This window comes from Sparus aurata, chromosome 4 (assembly GCF_900880675.1).
Source record: "Sparus aurata chromosome 4, fSpaAur1.1, whole genome shotgun sequence".
Taxonomy (NCBI): Eukaryota; Metazoa; Chordata; class Actinopteri; order Spariformes; family Sparidae; genus Sparus; species Sparus aurata.
The window spans coordinates 25,976,577-25,990,969 of record NC_044190.1 but is presented as its reverse complement, the minus strand read 5'-3'; the positions used below and the strand labels follow the sequence as shown (position 1 = coordinate 25,990,969).

Sequence of the window (14,393 nt, the reverse complement as noted above, 5' to 3'; positions counted from 1 at the left end):
TTGAAAACATACTGTCCTTGGAGAATCATATTTCTTCCCCAACAAGGCTTACAATATGATAATACTGTAGGATGATCCAATACAATCCAGTCTTACTTTGAAGGCAACATGTTTCTTGTTTTCGATGCAGAGTCACTAATAGATTAATGGATAATAAGATTACCAAGTGAAATGGAAGAGCAACGTCACTGGCAAGATAAGAAAAAAACCACCACATCCGCTGTTTTGATTTTACATCAGTTTATCTTTTGCATACAGCACACCGCTGCACATTGTACGTGAGGGAGCCGTCGCTGCACACAAAGATGTAGACATTCTGACAGGGCAAAGCAGAAAAAGCATGATAGTAGGACCCTGCAAATGGGATGCAGTCATTATTTATATCATTATTACACCTGTTCTTTTGCCATTGTGACATGTGAAACTACCACTGTGAAAATGGTATGTTGCTCTTTTGCAAAGAGGCCACAGAGGACTTGAGCTGACCTTTTTTTTTTACCCAGGTGTTATCAATTACTGTATTAACACCTGTATTTTTTTTGTTTAACCTCCTAATCTGAAGTGTTTTGTGGCAAATGTGTCAACGCTTGATCACCAACCAGTAAACTTCCCTGTGCTCCAGACCATTAGAGCCCCCAGAGGGCTTAATTACTTGCAAATTTTGCACAGCTCAAATACAAGAAGAATCTAGGTTTAAGACTTAATTATTTTAGTTTGTTGTTGAATCTTTAAGTGCATGTTACCATAAAGAAAGGGGAAACCACTTACCTCAGCCAGGGTTTGCTGTGACAGTGGTATCTACAGTAAAAACTATAGCTCTCTGGCGCGCAGGTGGTCGAGTGGTTAGAGTGCATGCCACAAACGCGGCCAACTCCGGTTCGATTCCAGCTGGAGGTCCTTTGCTGCATGTTACATCCCCCTCTCTCTCCCGTATTTCCTATCTGTCTACTGCTTAATAAAGGTGTCTATGCCAGAAAAAATCTTTAAAAAAAAACTATAGTTCTCTAAATTTTACCACACTAACAACAAATTCAGCTGATGTAATGATGAACCAGAATTTTTAACACATTTATTTTACTTTGTTATATTCTTGATCACTTTCTGGGCTCAACCGGTAAATTATATAATATTTAAAATAAATTATGATATGAGAATTGAGTGTAAAAATGTCAGTATGTACTTTGAAAATTAAAAAAAATGACTTTATTGTGAAATTTCATAGATGTATACATGTAAATTTACCAAAATCTTCCCTAACTTTATAAGATTCCTTTGCAAATTTTATGAATATACTAAAACTCTTTTGTAAAAGAGCAATTATTGACAATAAGAAAAAAGTAACAAAACCATTAAGCTGTATGAAGCTGTTTCAGTCGTATTTAACTATTTAACCTTTACAACCAAGCAGATTCAATGTGCAGCCAATGCAGCATCTGTTCCATTATATGTAGTACTCGTCTGATGTGTTTGTTTATTTGATTGTTTTTCAGTAAATCTCTATAAAAAACAAACATCTACAGTAGATACAGTCATGAGTACTAACAGCTGGAGAGTTGCAGAAATGGCTTGTTTTCAGTTTTCCCTTCATCCTCAAGATGCATCTATGAGGTCGCTTCATGAAATCCCTTCAGTGCACGTGGCTGCAGCTCCCCCTGCTGTACAAAACGTCACCACGTACATTTCATGCATTTAAACTAAACTGCACCGTGCAGGGTTTTGTTTCATTCAGCTTCCACTGCATCTTGTGTAAGCTGACCAAGATAAATATATAGATTTTAAAATTATTTTTATTTATTTATTTATTTATTTATTTTTTACCATTTTCCTGCCAGTAAATGACGTCACCAGTGACTGCATGTTAAAACGGCATTGAGAGCATTGTTGTCGGCTGTAGATGAGACAAAACTTCACAATTTATTAAATAAAACATACCTGAAGTTTGGTGACTTGGTGTACGTGCTCGACATTTGTGCATGAAAAAACAGGAAATTGAATAAACTGGGTGACGTCATTGGTGAGCGCCTCTGCTGGCCTTCGAAATGGGCTCGACTCCTTAGCCTTGATTTCTCCAATTGTACCTCTGCATATCAACTTTTTTTAAATAAAGAAAAGCCTGTTCGCGATGACATTTGGAGGTACGTCTACACACCGACACGAAGCAGAGGCATCTTTGATATGAATTGTGCGCATCGCTGTGTTAGTTGTGAGCAGATGTGAGTCGAGCAGGACTGGAGTCAGTTCATGTTAGCTAGTTGTCGCTCTGTTAGCCAGTTAGCTAGCTAGCTTGCTAGCTAGCTAGCTAGCCGGAACCTCTGGGCTGGTCCCCAGTCTTACATTTTAGTGGTAACCAAATGGCTTCATATGACATTAGCTATCATTTAAGCTCAGCGTTTACATTTAATGTTAGTGTATGGAGTGTCATGTCTTCACTTTGCTGCGTGTGCGGAAAAAATATGACTCCCAAGTTGCTAGCTAACTTTAGCCAAGTCAGACACTAGCTAACGGTAAACACAGTTAGTCTGAAGTGAAGTGTAGCGGTAACTGGGAGGAAACTTAGCCTTGTAACTACATGTTCAAAGCTTTGGTTTTATGTCTGGTGCTGTTGATGGGTTTGTTTCAGGAAGCAGGTTCACTGAGTTCTCTGAAACCAGGAACCCACTTGTGTATGAATCATGGACTGCATGTAAAAAAAAAAAAGAAAAAAAAAAGGAACAGTTCCAGGCTAAATGTGTGATATATAAGTAAACCTGCTCCCTTGAACACACCCAAGAACTGAGTTTCGTATTAGCTCAAGATTAGCTCATGTTTGTTCACCTCTGTTGAATCAGATGGGACTTTACACCATAGCCTTAACTCTTTGTGGCAAAAAATAAATCTCGACAGGACTGAGAGCACCTTTTTCATATATATATTAAAATAGACTTAGTGGAAGTACAGCTAAAGAGTTTCAGGGGTCAGAAATGTTTTTTGCTTGCTTGTTGTAGGGTTTAGTATTTATAGAGCTATGTCTATAAATTCATTAGGGTTTATGATGCAGTTGCTTACATGTACCAACTAATTGTCTGCTGTACATTCTTACTGGTATTTCACACTGCAGATCATAAAGAACCACATCTTTGCTTCTTGCATTATATTAGGAAAAAGAGCCTTTTGATTGCTCTTGCTCGCCAATGGTTGTTTAGATGGTGTTTGAACCTCTTAAAGTGTATTGCCGTGCCGGTCAGTGCATTATTTTAACCCATGTGCTCCACCCAAGCTTTGCTCAAACTTGTAGAACTTAATATTAAATCCCAAGTTACAATAATAACAACTTTGTCTAGGACATTTTTAAACACACAGTTACAAAGTGCTTCACAATAAAGCGCACTAGTCAAAACCCAGTATGCATCCATCCATCCATGCAGACATGCCTACAAACAAACCCACATACCGACATATTTAAAACAAACGCGTACATGGTGCAAACTCAAAACATTTAACACAGGAAGTTAAGATTCCAAAGTTTTCAAATGGGACTGAACCAAATATGTCGGGCTGAATTTTTAATTTAAATAAATTATGCTTAAAACATCTAGAAAATCCCCTTTGATTGAATGCAACAGGCAAAGACGTGCAGTCTTTGGATTGTTTTATTTATTAATGTATTGTATATAAACACTACACAGCCTCAAAGAAGAGTCGGTCAAACAGATACAGAAGTTGTCAAGACAAGAAGCCTCTCAATGGGACAATAAAATGGCCAAAGTGTGCCAATGGGGACTGACACTACAACAATTAGCTTTTCCTTGATTTCAAAAACAGTCATTGTACAGGCAGTTATTCATACTGTAGTATATTTGCAGACAGTTTTCCACAAATGCATGATTATTCTGTGTTGATGCAAACAAACATGTTATATACCTAAAACTGTCACTGCTTTATGAAGTTGTTCCAGTTTCACAAAGACAGCTGTGATGAAAAGATGTGCCCGACAGTGTAACTGCTCAGACGTTTTAACACACTCTGCAACGTCTGCAGCTGCCAGAGAGCAGAACAGGTCAAGAGTTCAAACACATACAGTAAAGGGGCATATACACTAACTTAACAAAGTATCCTTGGTTTAAGAAGTACACTTCTTATATCACAGGCAGGCAAAGTTTGTAATTGGGCAATTCTAATGGTTTATTTTTCTACAGCTACAAATAAACTTGGTCAAAAAGTTTACAGATGCACACACATCCAAACATGTTGAATGATAGGTGCTGGACAGAGTCACAGGTAAAAAAAAAATAGAAAAATACAGTTTGCACGCTAGTGAATGCTTCCATGAACATTTATTACCTCCATGTGACGTTTCAGTCACAGGCCCTTCTTTAGACATGCGCCCTAAACGTCACATGGAGGTAATAAATGTTCATGGGGGCATCAACTACGTGTGCAGACAGTTTTTCTGTTTTTCACCAATAAACTCGGTAAAACATTGTCTGTCAGTTTCTGCCTCTCAGCACCTTTTGACGCTTTCCACGATCAGTCAATCACCATAATGAATTATCTCACAAAGCACTTTTTTCACACTTGTGATGGTAGTATGCAACTTTGGAAAAAAATATTGTGCTGATAAGTCCTTTTTGTATTTATGTTTGTGTTTCCCCCCCAGGTGAATTGGCAGATGAGGTCAGCCAGGTGATTTCAGAACTGGTTCCTGCGCAGGCTGAGCGGCTTGCAAGTTTCACTTCCTGTGTAGTACAGTAAAGCAACTTGCTTCATCAGAGGATTGCAATGAAACCCGCTCAGGAGCGCAACCAGGAGTCCCTGCCTCCTAAAAAGAGGGATCTCCCAGTTAGTAACAGCAGTGGAGCTGGAGGCACAGGTGGGGTTGGTGTTGCTGGAGGAGGAGGAGGAGGTGGTGGTGGAGGTGGCAGTAGTGCTGGTGGTAGTAGTATTGGAGAAGATGAAGTGGTTTCCATCCAGAACTCTGCAGCCAACAGTGACACTCAGGGAGGGACCCCATCTGGAGAGTGGCTGCGTGCTCAGTCGGGGCTTCATTATGGAGTGGATAATTCTGATGGCATACCAGCCGTGCCCGTTGACCAGTACAGTATGCTCTACAAAGTGGCCCTTCCATCTGTTACTTACTCACCTACCAGTCTTCACCCAGTGTTAAGCCACATCTCCCCAGCATACACTGTCCACTCACCTCTCCTGCAGCATCCAGGCCTTTCCTACCCTCCTCTTGGTTACGCCCAGATCCCTCATTCCTCTCTCCAGTTTGTAAGTTCCCCATATGCAACGGTACCTTATGCCCTACCCCCTGGCTTTGTCCCGGGACCATTAATCTCTCCCTCAGGCACCATTCCTCAGCCCCACGCTGTCTCCCACCTTGTTCAGTATCCATCTGTCATACAAGAAGGTGTTGTTTCCCCACCTCCTCAGGCTCAGGTGGCTGCACATACCTTTGCCAAAGTTGCAGCACCCAGCGGCGTCCCGCTGATGCTGCCGTCAGAGCAGGCTGCCCAGCAGCACCTCAGCACTGTGGGAGTACTGCCAGCAGCAGAGGTCAGCTCTCGAGGGATGCCGGTCTTCTACCACGCTCAGGGCGCCAGGGCTGCCACTGCCACCAGAGACCCCCCCAGTGCTCATCAGGAGAATGAACCAGAGATGAATGGAGGCGATAAGGAGCAGGGAGCCAGGGAGGTTGTACTAGACTTGGCCTACATTGCTAAAAATGCACGACTGCTGCAGGTAGCGTCCAGCTCTGCTGCACAGGAGCACAGCCAAGACAGAGGACTGCAGAACCGGAGGCTGGAAGGGAGGAGCTCACCTGGCCGGCCGAGCACTCCAGACAGCGACCTGGAGGTGAGACACACTGATGACACCTAATCTTTTTCCTTTTTTTTTAAATTACATTTTTTGGGCCTTTGTATGGCTTTATTGACAGGACAGGTTCAGATATGACAGGAAACAGGATGGGGGTGGGGTTGACATGCAGCAAAGGACCCCAGGCCGAAACTCGAATCTGGGGCTGCTCTAGCCTCTGTACATGGGATGCCTGCTCTACCAAATGAGCTAAAAGGCACCCTAATTGCAAAACACTTCTACATGGTTTATGTATCAACACTGATTAGTGGCTAGAGAAACCAGATTACTTGTTCATCTATACCTTTAACATACTTTCTTAAAGGTTTTTAAGTGTGCACATGTGAATGAAAGGAGACTTGTTACAGACAGGAAGCATCACTCGAACGTTAAACATTTATATTTATATATATATTACACACAGACAGACAGACATTTTTCGAAATGTTAAAAAAAATAATCTTAAATCCAAAATCTTTTTCGAGGTTGTGGTTGTAAATAATTTGAGTTCTTGGCTTTACAAAGGTAGACATAGTGATCTGGCCTGACCCTATGTTTACTTTTAGAACCTAATAGCACATGTTGGTTTTAGACTCTACTTCCTTCCTTAATTGTGTACTATGGGTCAGCAGGTAATCAGGTGATCATTCACAACCAGACAGTTGCCACTTTGTGTCAAAGCTATGCTATTTGTGGTTGACTAGAGATGCTGCAGTTAAACCTTCAGTGTTTCTTTAGTGATGGTGTGCAGGGGAATAAATCGAGACAGCTCATCACTTATTTGACTCAACCATATGGGGAAAAATGCCAACAATACCTAATAAAAGGCATGTTGAGTAGCTGCAGATTACCTCAGTTTACATAAATCTTCATTGTTGTCTCCGTTTCCTAATGTCTTTCCTAAAACTGTCAGAGTAATTTAGAGGCTTGAGTAATTTTTGTTTTTTTAACTTTTGTGTCACAAGCAGGCCTGACTAACATTTCTTTACTTGCAGGTGCAGCAGGTAGTTGGTCGTTTGGTTTCTTCAAGCCAAGGTGCCAGTGGACTGCGAAAAGAGGTCTCCTTTGCTCCCTTAAATCTCTCTCAGGGTGCCCAGAGAGCCAGAGATATCCACGGAGAAAGTGCAGGAGTTACCGGCCGGACTGCGTACGGGGCCCAGCCTGTGAGTTACAGCGACCCCAGAGTGACTGGTCTCCAGCAGCACACAGGACAACCAGGCCATGCTGTCATGCTTGCCAATGGGCAACCGGTTCTTATTCCCATGGAGTATCACCTGCAGCATCAGCCCCCACCACCGCACCAACACTACCCAGGGCATGCTAATGATGCCTCCGCCAGCCATGCCTCTACAACCATGGCCTCCTCTAATCCAAGCTTTAAAGCCTCTGATTCTTCAGCCAGAGTGTGCCTCCCTGAAAGGGCGGAGCTGATCACAGCTCAGCAGCAGCCTCCTGTCCAGCCCACCGCAGATGTGATCCAGGCCTTAGCTTCAAGTCTTGCTCCTGCCCCAGCCCCCTCCAACCCGTCACACTTCATGAAGGGGGCTATTATCCAGCTGGCTACTGGGGAACTGAAGCGTGTGGAGGACCTGCAGACTCAGGACTTTGTGCGGAGCGCTGAGGTGAGTGGGGGGCTTAAGATCGACTCCAGCATGGTGGTGGACATCCGTGCCAGCCAGCAGAGACCAGGTCTTGTGTCGCTCCACTTCACTGTGGGGGAGCAGCAGAGCAAAGTGACCATCGATGTTCCTCCAGAGCACCCCTTCTTTGTGTTCGGCCAGGGTTGGTCGTCCTGCAGCCCTGAACGCACAGCCCAGCTCTACGGCTTGGCTTGCCATCATCTGCAAGTTGGAGACGTGTGTGTGTCCATCACTCTGCAGCAGCAGATGCAGCCACAGCAGCATAAGCAGCCACAGCATCATAATTCACAACAGCAACAACAACAGCCGCAGCAGAACCTGTCCAGGACTTTGAGCAAAACCAACGCTACATCAGGACCTGGTCACCAGCTTATGGGGCCTCCTGCCCCGCAACAGTCACGGCCACAGTCTCATTTCAGGCTAGACCGCATCCACAGAGAAAGACAGAGGGATGGAGAAAAAGATGCAGCCAGTAAGGAGGAAGCCACACATTTTGGGGTTGTTGCGCACACTGAGTCGCCCGTCAGACCAAGTAGGACCTCAGCAGAGCATCCGAGGAGCCAGAGCAGTTACCACTTGCACACAGAGGGCTCTGCTTTTGCAGGGGCAGGGATGGGAGGGATGCAGGCTGCACTAGGTGCTTCTCAGAGGCGTTGGTCCTCACCTGGCCTCCAAAGATACAATATGAAGGGAGACGAAGGGCCACGCCCTCAAATAAGCACCTCCGGCCACACAAGGCTTTCTTTCATCCCCCAGGAGGTCAAACTGTCCATTGAGGGGCGCTCAAATGCAGGGAAGTAGCATCACATTTGGTAGCAACTATAGAGGAGACTGCCACGAGTAAGAATGAGTCTGACAAGGAGAGAAAGAGGAAAAAAAGAGTGCGAATGTAGCCTCAGAATGTTTGAGATTTTGCACACCTAAAATATACAAAAATACAAGATCTTTGTCTATCTGGTGAGAAGTTCCAGTTTGGTTTGGTCACCACTCAGCCAAAGGATACGAGCCTGTGGATTCCCAGCCAGCTGAGGTCTGATGGGGACATGACAAGCTGAGTAGAAAGTATGTAGCTGATGTAATGCCTCTCGCAGTCCTTACACACTGCATTTCTCTTACTCCCTCCCTCCTTTGTCGCCGCTTCCTCATAACCACACTTGGAGATTACCATCGCATTCGGAGCACTCTCGCTTCCTTTTTGACCAAACCGTCTCTTTGGAAGACCACAGACTACGAAGAATGTGTTTGTAGCGCAGTGAAGCTACCTACTTTGCAGGTTCTGATGTCTTTAAAGGATCACAGCCAGTGATCTTTTATCTCCTCCATTCCTAAGATCCTGTTTCCTTCGAAAGCATTTACCCAAAAAAAAAAAAAGTGGAGTGGAGTTGCTGACACCAGCAGCCCCTGTTGTGATGTTGGCACTGTTGACGCTAACTGTCAGTGTATGTTACATTATGCTCCTTCGGCAGGAGTCTGAAACCTCCTTTGTCAGCAGATACTCTCTCAGGCCAAGTGCGGCTTGTCCCACTTGTCTTACAATCGAAATAGTGATAAATCAATCAGTGTGTCTGTTCAGCAATCAGTTTTCACTCCAAAAACATCTGCCTTCATTACACACCATCATGCCCTATGGATGAGGATGAGGGCCCAAACGTTTGTGTGTTTGTGTGTGTGTGTTTGTATGATTGCTAGAGATATCTTGCATTCCAGTTTCATCACTGAGAATATCCATCACTGAGTGTTTAACTTTGTCCCCCCTTTCTGAGAGAATCATTCCCCCTCCCTCCTCCTCACTATACCTCAAAGCTTTCCCGACCAGACTGGTGACTTTTGATGCAATTTTGAAGAGTGTAACTAACGGAGGAGGCACTGGCTGGTCATCACCAAAGCCACCTGTGGGAATGAACCAGTGACATGGCTGCAGCAAGAGAAGGAGAGAAATCAACACTTTTGTGCGAGTGAGTCAGTGACGAGGCACTCTCTTGAGTTACTTTTTTGCTCGATTACCAAATTAAAGCAATAGTTGTTTTCCTCCTCGTGAGGCTGTTTTATATCTTTACATGTGAGGTGTGAGAGCTGACTCTCTGTTAACCCCCCGACTTTTAAAGGTGATGCACTCTTTTGCTGTTCAGTATTTCTACACAAGTAAAGCATGCCTTTGACAAATTTCTCAAGAGATCATTCTAGACGAATCAGCATCTCTTTGATTCTCCATCTCACTGATGATATTTTATCTTATATGGATTTACTCAAGTGCATCTCCAAGAAAGGCTTGGCTCTAATTAAGTTTGTGGTCATTATCAAGTTACCTTCTTGTCTTTTGTTTGAATGGTCCTTTGCTTTTGTACTAGATTATACTTTATCCAGTGGATCTTATGATTGTCTTGTGTTGCACATGGAAGATGTCACTCATTGACTTCACACTGACCATTGTAATAGGAATCACAGTACAGTAGGTGTTTTTTTTTTTAATGAAGGGAATATGTTTGAAGTATTGTTGGCGTTTTGTGGTGAGAGAGTGAGATAGGAAAAAAACTGACTTGCATTTTTAACTCTGTTTACAAATTAGCCAAGACGAATGCTGCAGTTTTCTTACGTCTGACAGATTTTTTTTTATCCTCTTCTTGAATTCCCCCCCCAGAAAAGGAAAAAAATCCAAATGAAGGGTGGAATTGAAAATAAGTGCAATTAGACCACACATTAAATCATTCAGAGGTTTATAATCAGACGGCATTCCTCACACAGACATTCCCATCAGAAAGTGGAAATCAGACGGTACCACTTTTCTTTAGAAAACATTTGATCACTTTTGAATATTTAATGCATTACCTGTTACATTTCCTTTCATTGGACGTGCTCAGAGAGGAGGATCAGTGAGTTACATGGTTGTCAGGTTTGTGTGCCACTGGTGTGTTAGTGCTGTAGCCCAGATGCTGTTGTGTGTGTGTGTATGTGTCTCTGTCCTCTTCAACTCTCTTAGCTTGAATGGAGCCCTTACCACCGCCTGAATCTGTGTCAGCTGGTGGAGAGGAGTATCGGACAGACTGACCTGAACTGGGCTTAGTACACGCTCATCCTCTGGTACTGTCATTAGGAGTAGCTTTAAAGGGCAGTTTCACATTTAAAATATGTTTTTTTTAATTTTATTTTATCAAGTTCGTGACTAAGAATACTCACATCCCCATAAGACTCATTAGTCGCTGTGATGATTGCTCCTGTCATAAATAGCTGCGCAAAAACTCCACAACTAGAGCTGCAAAGATTTGTCGATTAGATTAAAAAAATTAAATTGATTACAAACTATTTCAACAATTGATAATTGTTTCATTGATTTTCAAGCAAATGTTTGCTGGTTCCAGCGTCTGTATTGTGAAGATTTTCTGCTTTTCTTTGTCATGAATGATAGTAAATGAAAAGTCTCCAGACTGTTGGTTGGACAAAAGCAGAAATTAGAATATGTAACTTTTCGGCTGTCGGAAATTGCGATGAGGATGTTTATTTAAGTAGGAGTACCGATTCAACTTATTTACACAAGTCACAGTAATAAAGTACAGGCTCTGAAATGTACTCAAATTATAAAAACAAAAAGTATCCCTCTGAAGGACATTTCTATTTTCTGTGCAATGCTTACTGAAGATGAGCCTTTGTCACTTGTTTTGCCACGTCTGCCATGCGTGATATGCACGAATCTGTCTTGTGATGTGGAGAAAGGCAGCGTGCAATTACGCAATAATCCATAATTCCTCTGAAATGCATTAAAACTAAAGTAATGAGCCTGTTTTGAAAATGTAAGGAGTAGAAAGTATAGATAGTTGTGTTTAAAATGTAGCGAGTAAAAGTAAAAAGTTGTCTAATAAATACAAAAGTAAATACTGTTGTTGGATACACGTACCTGACAAAATCTGACAAAAGTACAGTAACGAAGCATTTGTACTTCATTACTTCCCACTTCTGCAGCAGAATAGTCCGTAATGGAAGTAATTATTAGTCGCAGCTCTATCCACAACTAAAAACTCTTCGAATAAGTTTGAAGAATGTGAATCTGTCCTATAAAATGTTTTCAGTGGGAGATTCAGTAAGTTAAGAACACATCTTCCCATCACAAGCTCACCACATCCAGCCATTTTTTCACACTGTCAGCAATAGATATAATACCTGAAAACATTTAATGTAGTCTTGGCGTTTTCTATGCAGTAAACTCAGTATTGTACCGTTCGTTGTCTTAAGTACAGCTCTCTGGAGCAGTAGGGAAGGTCAGCTGATGCAGTCATTTTACGCTGATGTCTGGTTAGAGAACTGTTTTTCTTTTTATAGTAGTACAAACCAGTATTTTGCTACTTTTTGCTCAGTGGTCCCAATCTTCCTACATATGGCACACTGCTGAGGCACAGATCAGTAAACTCTTAGTCTTCTTAGCATGCCACACAGTCGGAGCCACTCAAAACGAAAGTCACTCTGAATTTTTCTTTTTTACTTACTTCTGGTCCTGCTTTATTTTGGCACGATTGCGCGGCCGCTTTAACATTTGTATTTTAGGTCAAGATGCATTTTACGGGATTTTCAATGGTGCAAGCAGTGCCACATGTGACTTTACCTCCTGTCATTTCTCACAGCAAGACCATCCTGTTGCTACCGTGAGCCTTTTTTTGTTTTGTTTCCTCGCCCTCTGCTCTGAGCAGCGTGTGCCATGTTGAAGCAGGAAAAGCTCGACCGCTACCAAGATGTCCAATGACTCTTATTCACATCACTGATAGTCTGTTGCTGTAAGTAATTGCACTAAATGCCCTCCTTTACAGTGTTGTAAAAATGAAAAACTGTTGGTTAATTGAAGAGTTTCAAAATGTAAAGCACACAGAATCATGGAGAAATGGCAGGTTGTTGTGTGTTCCTGTAGATAGATGTATTTTTTTTTTTGTTGTTGTATAGATAGCTTTGATGATGCTTGTCGATAATGCCTTAAATTCTGCTTTGTACAATGTGTGAAATTGAGATAATGGAATGATGCTTCTGATAGACTTTGGTGTTCCCTTTTCAGGCTGTACAAGAGCAAATCAGACACTCTTGCCATGCTTACGAGCAGAATTTTATATTTGCATTTCTCAAAGGGTGATGGTGAATTCTCCCCAGATGGTTCAACCATGTTTGATTTAGTCTCTCCCTTTTTTTCTTTTTCTTATTATCTATTCCGTTACATTTTTTTAACACACTTTTAATGCTCATACTTTTAATTCCTGTTTTTTTTTTTTCCAATTTGTGAAAGTGAAGTTCATGGAAGCTCTTATCTGCACTTTTTACAAGACGATGCCGGGGGTATCTGCAGCGGAGGTCATTGATTTCAAACACACAAACTTAGACAGACGCACACATCTGTTGTTTTTATTGTTGTTGCACAAAATCAGTAGGTTTTTTCATTTGTTTTTTTAATCCCTTGACTTAATGGATTGTGTTTGGCGTCTTGTGCTTTGTCCCACGGTCTGTGGACAACAGGAGGTGGGTTTAGATAAAGAAGGACAGGCTGCATAAATCAGATAGCTTTCCACTGGTGGTAACGTATCGGTTTCTTATGTTTTGTGACGTTGGCAGTGGGGATTTTTTTTTTTTTTTTTTACTCTTGTGTGAACTACTTCCTGCTTGATCCAATATTGAACTCAAAAGGTGAATTGAGGACGGTTTCGGTGTTGCCGATGTTGAATTAAATCAGGAGAACAAGAATGGTTAAAAAGTTTTAAAAGAAGTCTGTATTTTCAGATTTGAAATTGTACTTTTTTTTTGGCACAAGGTGACACTGCTTTTTATGTGATGTGTAACTATAAACAAAACAAAAAACAGCATCTTTTTTTTAAAATGCCTAAATCTGCAAAATATATGCAATGATGTAAATGTAACATTCAATCCTCAAGTGTAATCCAGGTTGTATGAACTTTGTATAGTGAGTTTTAATATCGTATGGCCGTACCAATATGTATTGATCTTTATCAGAAGCCTTAGAGTTGTCGACCGAAAGTGCTCCCTTAGAATACCCTACACCTACCTGACTTTAACAAAGCATTAATATCTCTATTTTGTTGCATTTTTATTTGTACCCTTTTTGAATAAAATAGATTTGTACTGTATATTTGTACCTCTCTGTGAACTACTTAGGGCGGTTTTTTGTTTTTTTTGTTTTGCTGTTTTAATTCTATGTACTTTAAGGACACAAAGATATTGTATTTTTATTGTTACAGCTAACTTGGAGACATTGCATTTATCATGTTTGTTAAGTAAACACAATATAATATATATATACAAATATAAATATAAACTATTATCCAACTTGTGTGCTGTGTTTCTTTTATAGAATTCCTTCATTTAAAAAAAAAAAAAATCTTTTGTGGCATTTGGAGAAAGTAAGTGGTGAGATCTTTTATTAAAGTGTTAAAAGTTGTGCTGAAAGTTTCAAAGTTGTAACCAGTTAAATGTGCTGAAGAGTATTTAAAGTATGGATCCTGTCAGAGTCATGTGTGGTTGATTATCATCAAATTATCATTTTAATAATGCAGCTAGTTATGACGTAGCTTATTTAACTGCTTTACAAATCACAACCTTCAATGCTGCGCCCTACTCAACAAGTCACATATTAATCTTTAGAGGATGCACGATAAATATTGGACTGATTTTGAGAAATTGACATGATTGGCCTATTTTTGGTATCTGTGGAATTCTAACTTATAGTATGAAGCCAAGTTGCTTTCAGTGACTTAAGCGGCATCTACACACTCGTATACAGTGGGTGGCAGTATGCACCTTTAATGTAATGTAACTAGTACTCACACTTGAGTACAGATTTTCTTTCCACTGCTGCCTTACAGTAACAGTAACGAGTATAGCTGGGAAATGCAGTGGTAGAAATCTATGAGAGCCGATGATAGCTGTAATCATTTG

General features: G+C 41.4%; 1 protein-coding gene across 1 annotated transcript; it reads left to right on the top strand.

Annotated features, from left to right (window-relative positions):
• Positions 1-2,024: 2,024 nt before the first annotated feature.
• atxn1l (ataxin 1-like) lies at positions 2,025-13,784 on the top strand. Its single transcript, XM_030413842.1, has 3 exons — positions 2,025-2,135; positions 4,637-5,835; positions 6,831-13,784. The coding sequence occupies exons 2-3, from the start codon at positions 4,759-4,761 to the stop codon at positions 8,274-8,276; spliced, it is 2,523 nt and encodes an 840-aa protein (XP_030269702.1). The 5' UTR covers positions 2,025-2,135; positions 4,637-4,758; the 3' UTR covers positions 8,277-13,784.
• Positions 13,785-14,393: the final 609 nt, after the last annotated feature.

What these genes read in the sequence shown, in the direction of transcription:
- atxn1l (XM_030413842.1), top strand. Translation starts at nt 4,759, where the DNA reads ATGAAACCCGCTCAGGAGCGCAACCAGGAGTCCCTGCCTCCTAAAAAG. An exon ending in CTCCAGACAGCGACCTGGAG is followed by an intron (nt 5,836 to 6,830) that starts GTGAGACACACT and finishes CTTTACTTGCAG; the next exon opens with GTGCAGCAGGTAGTTGGTCG.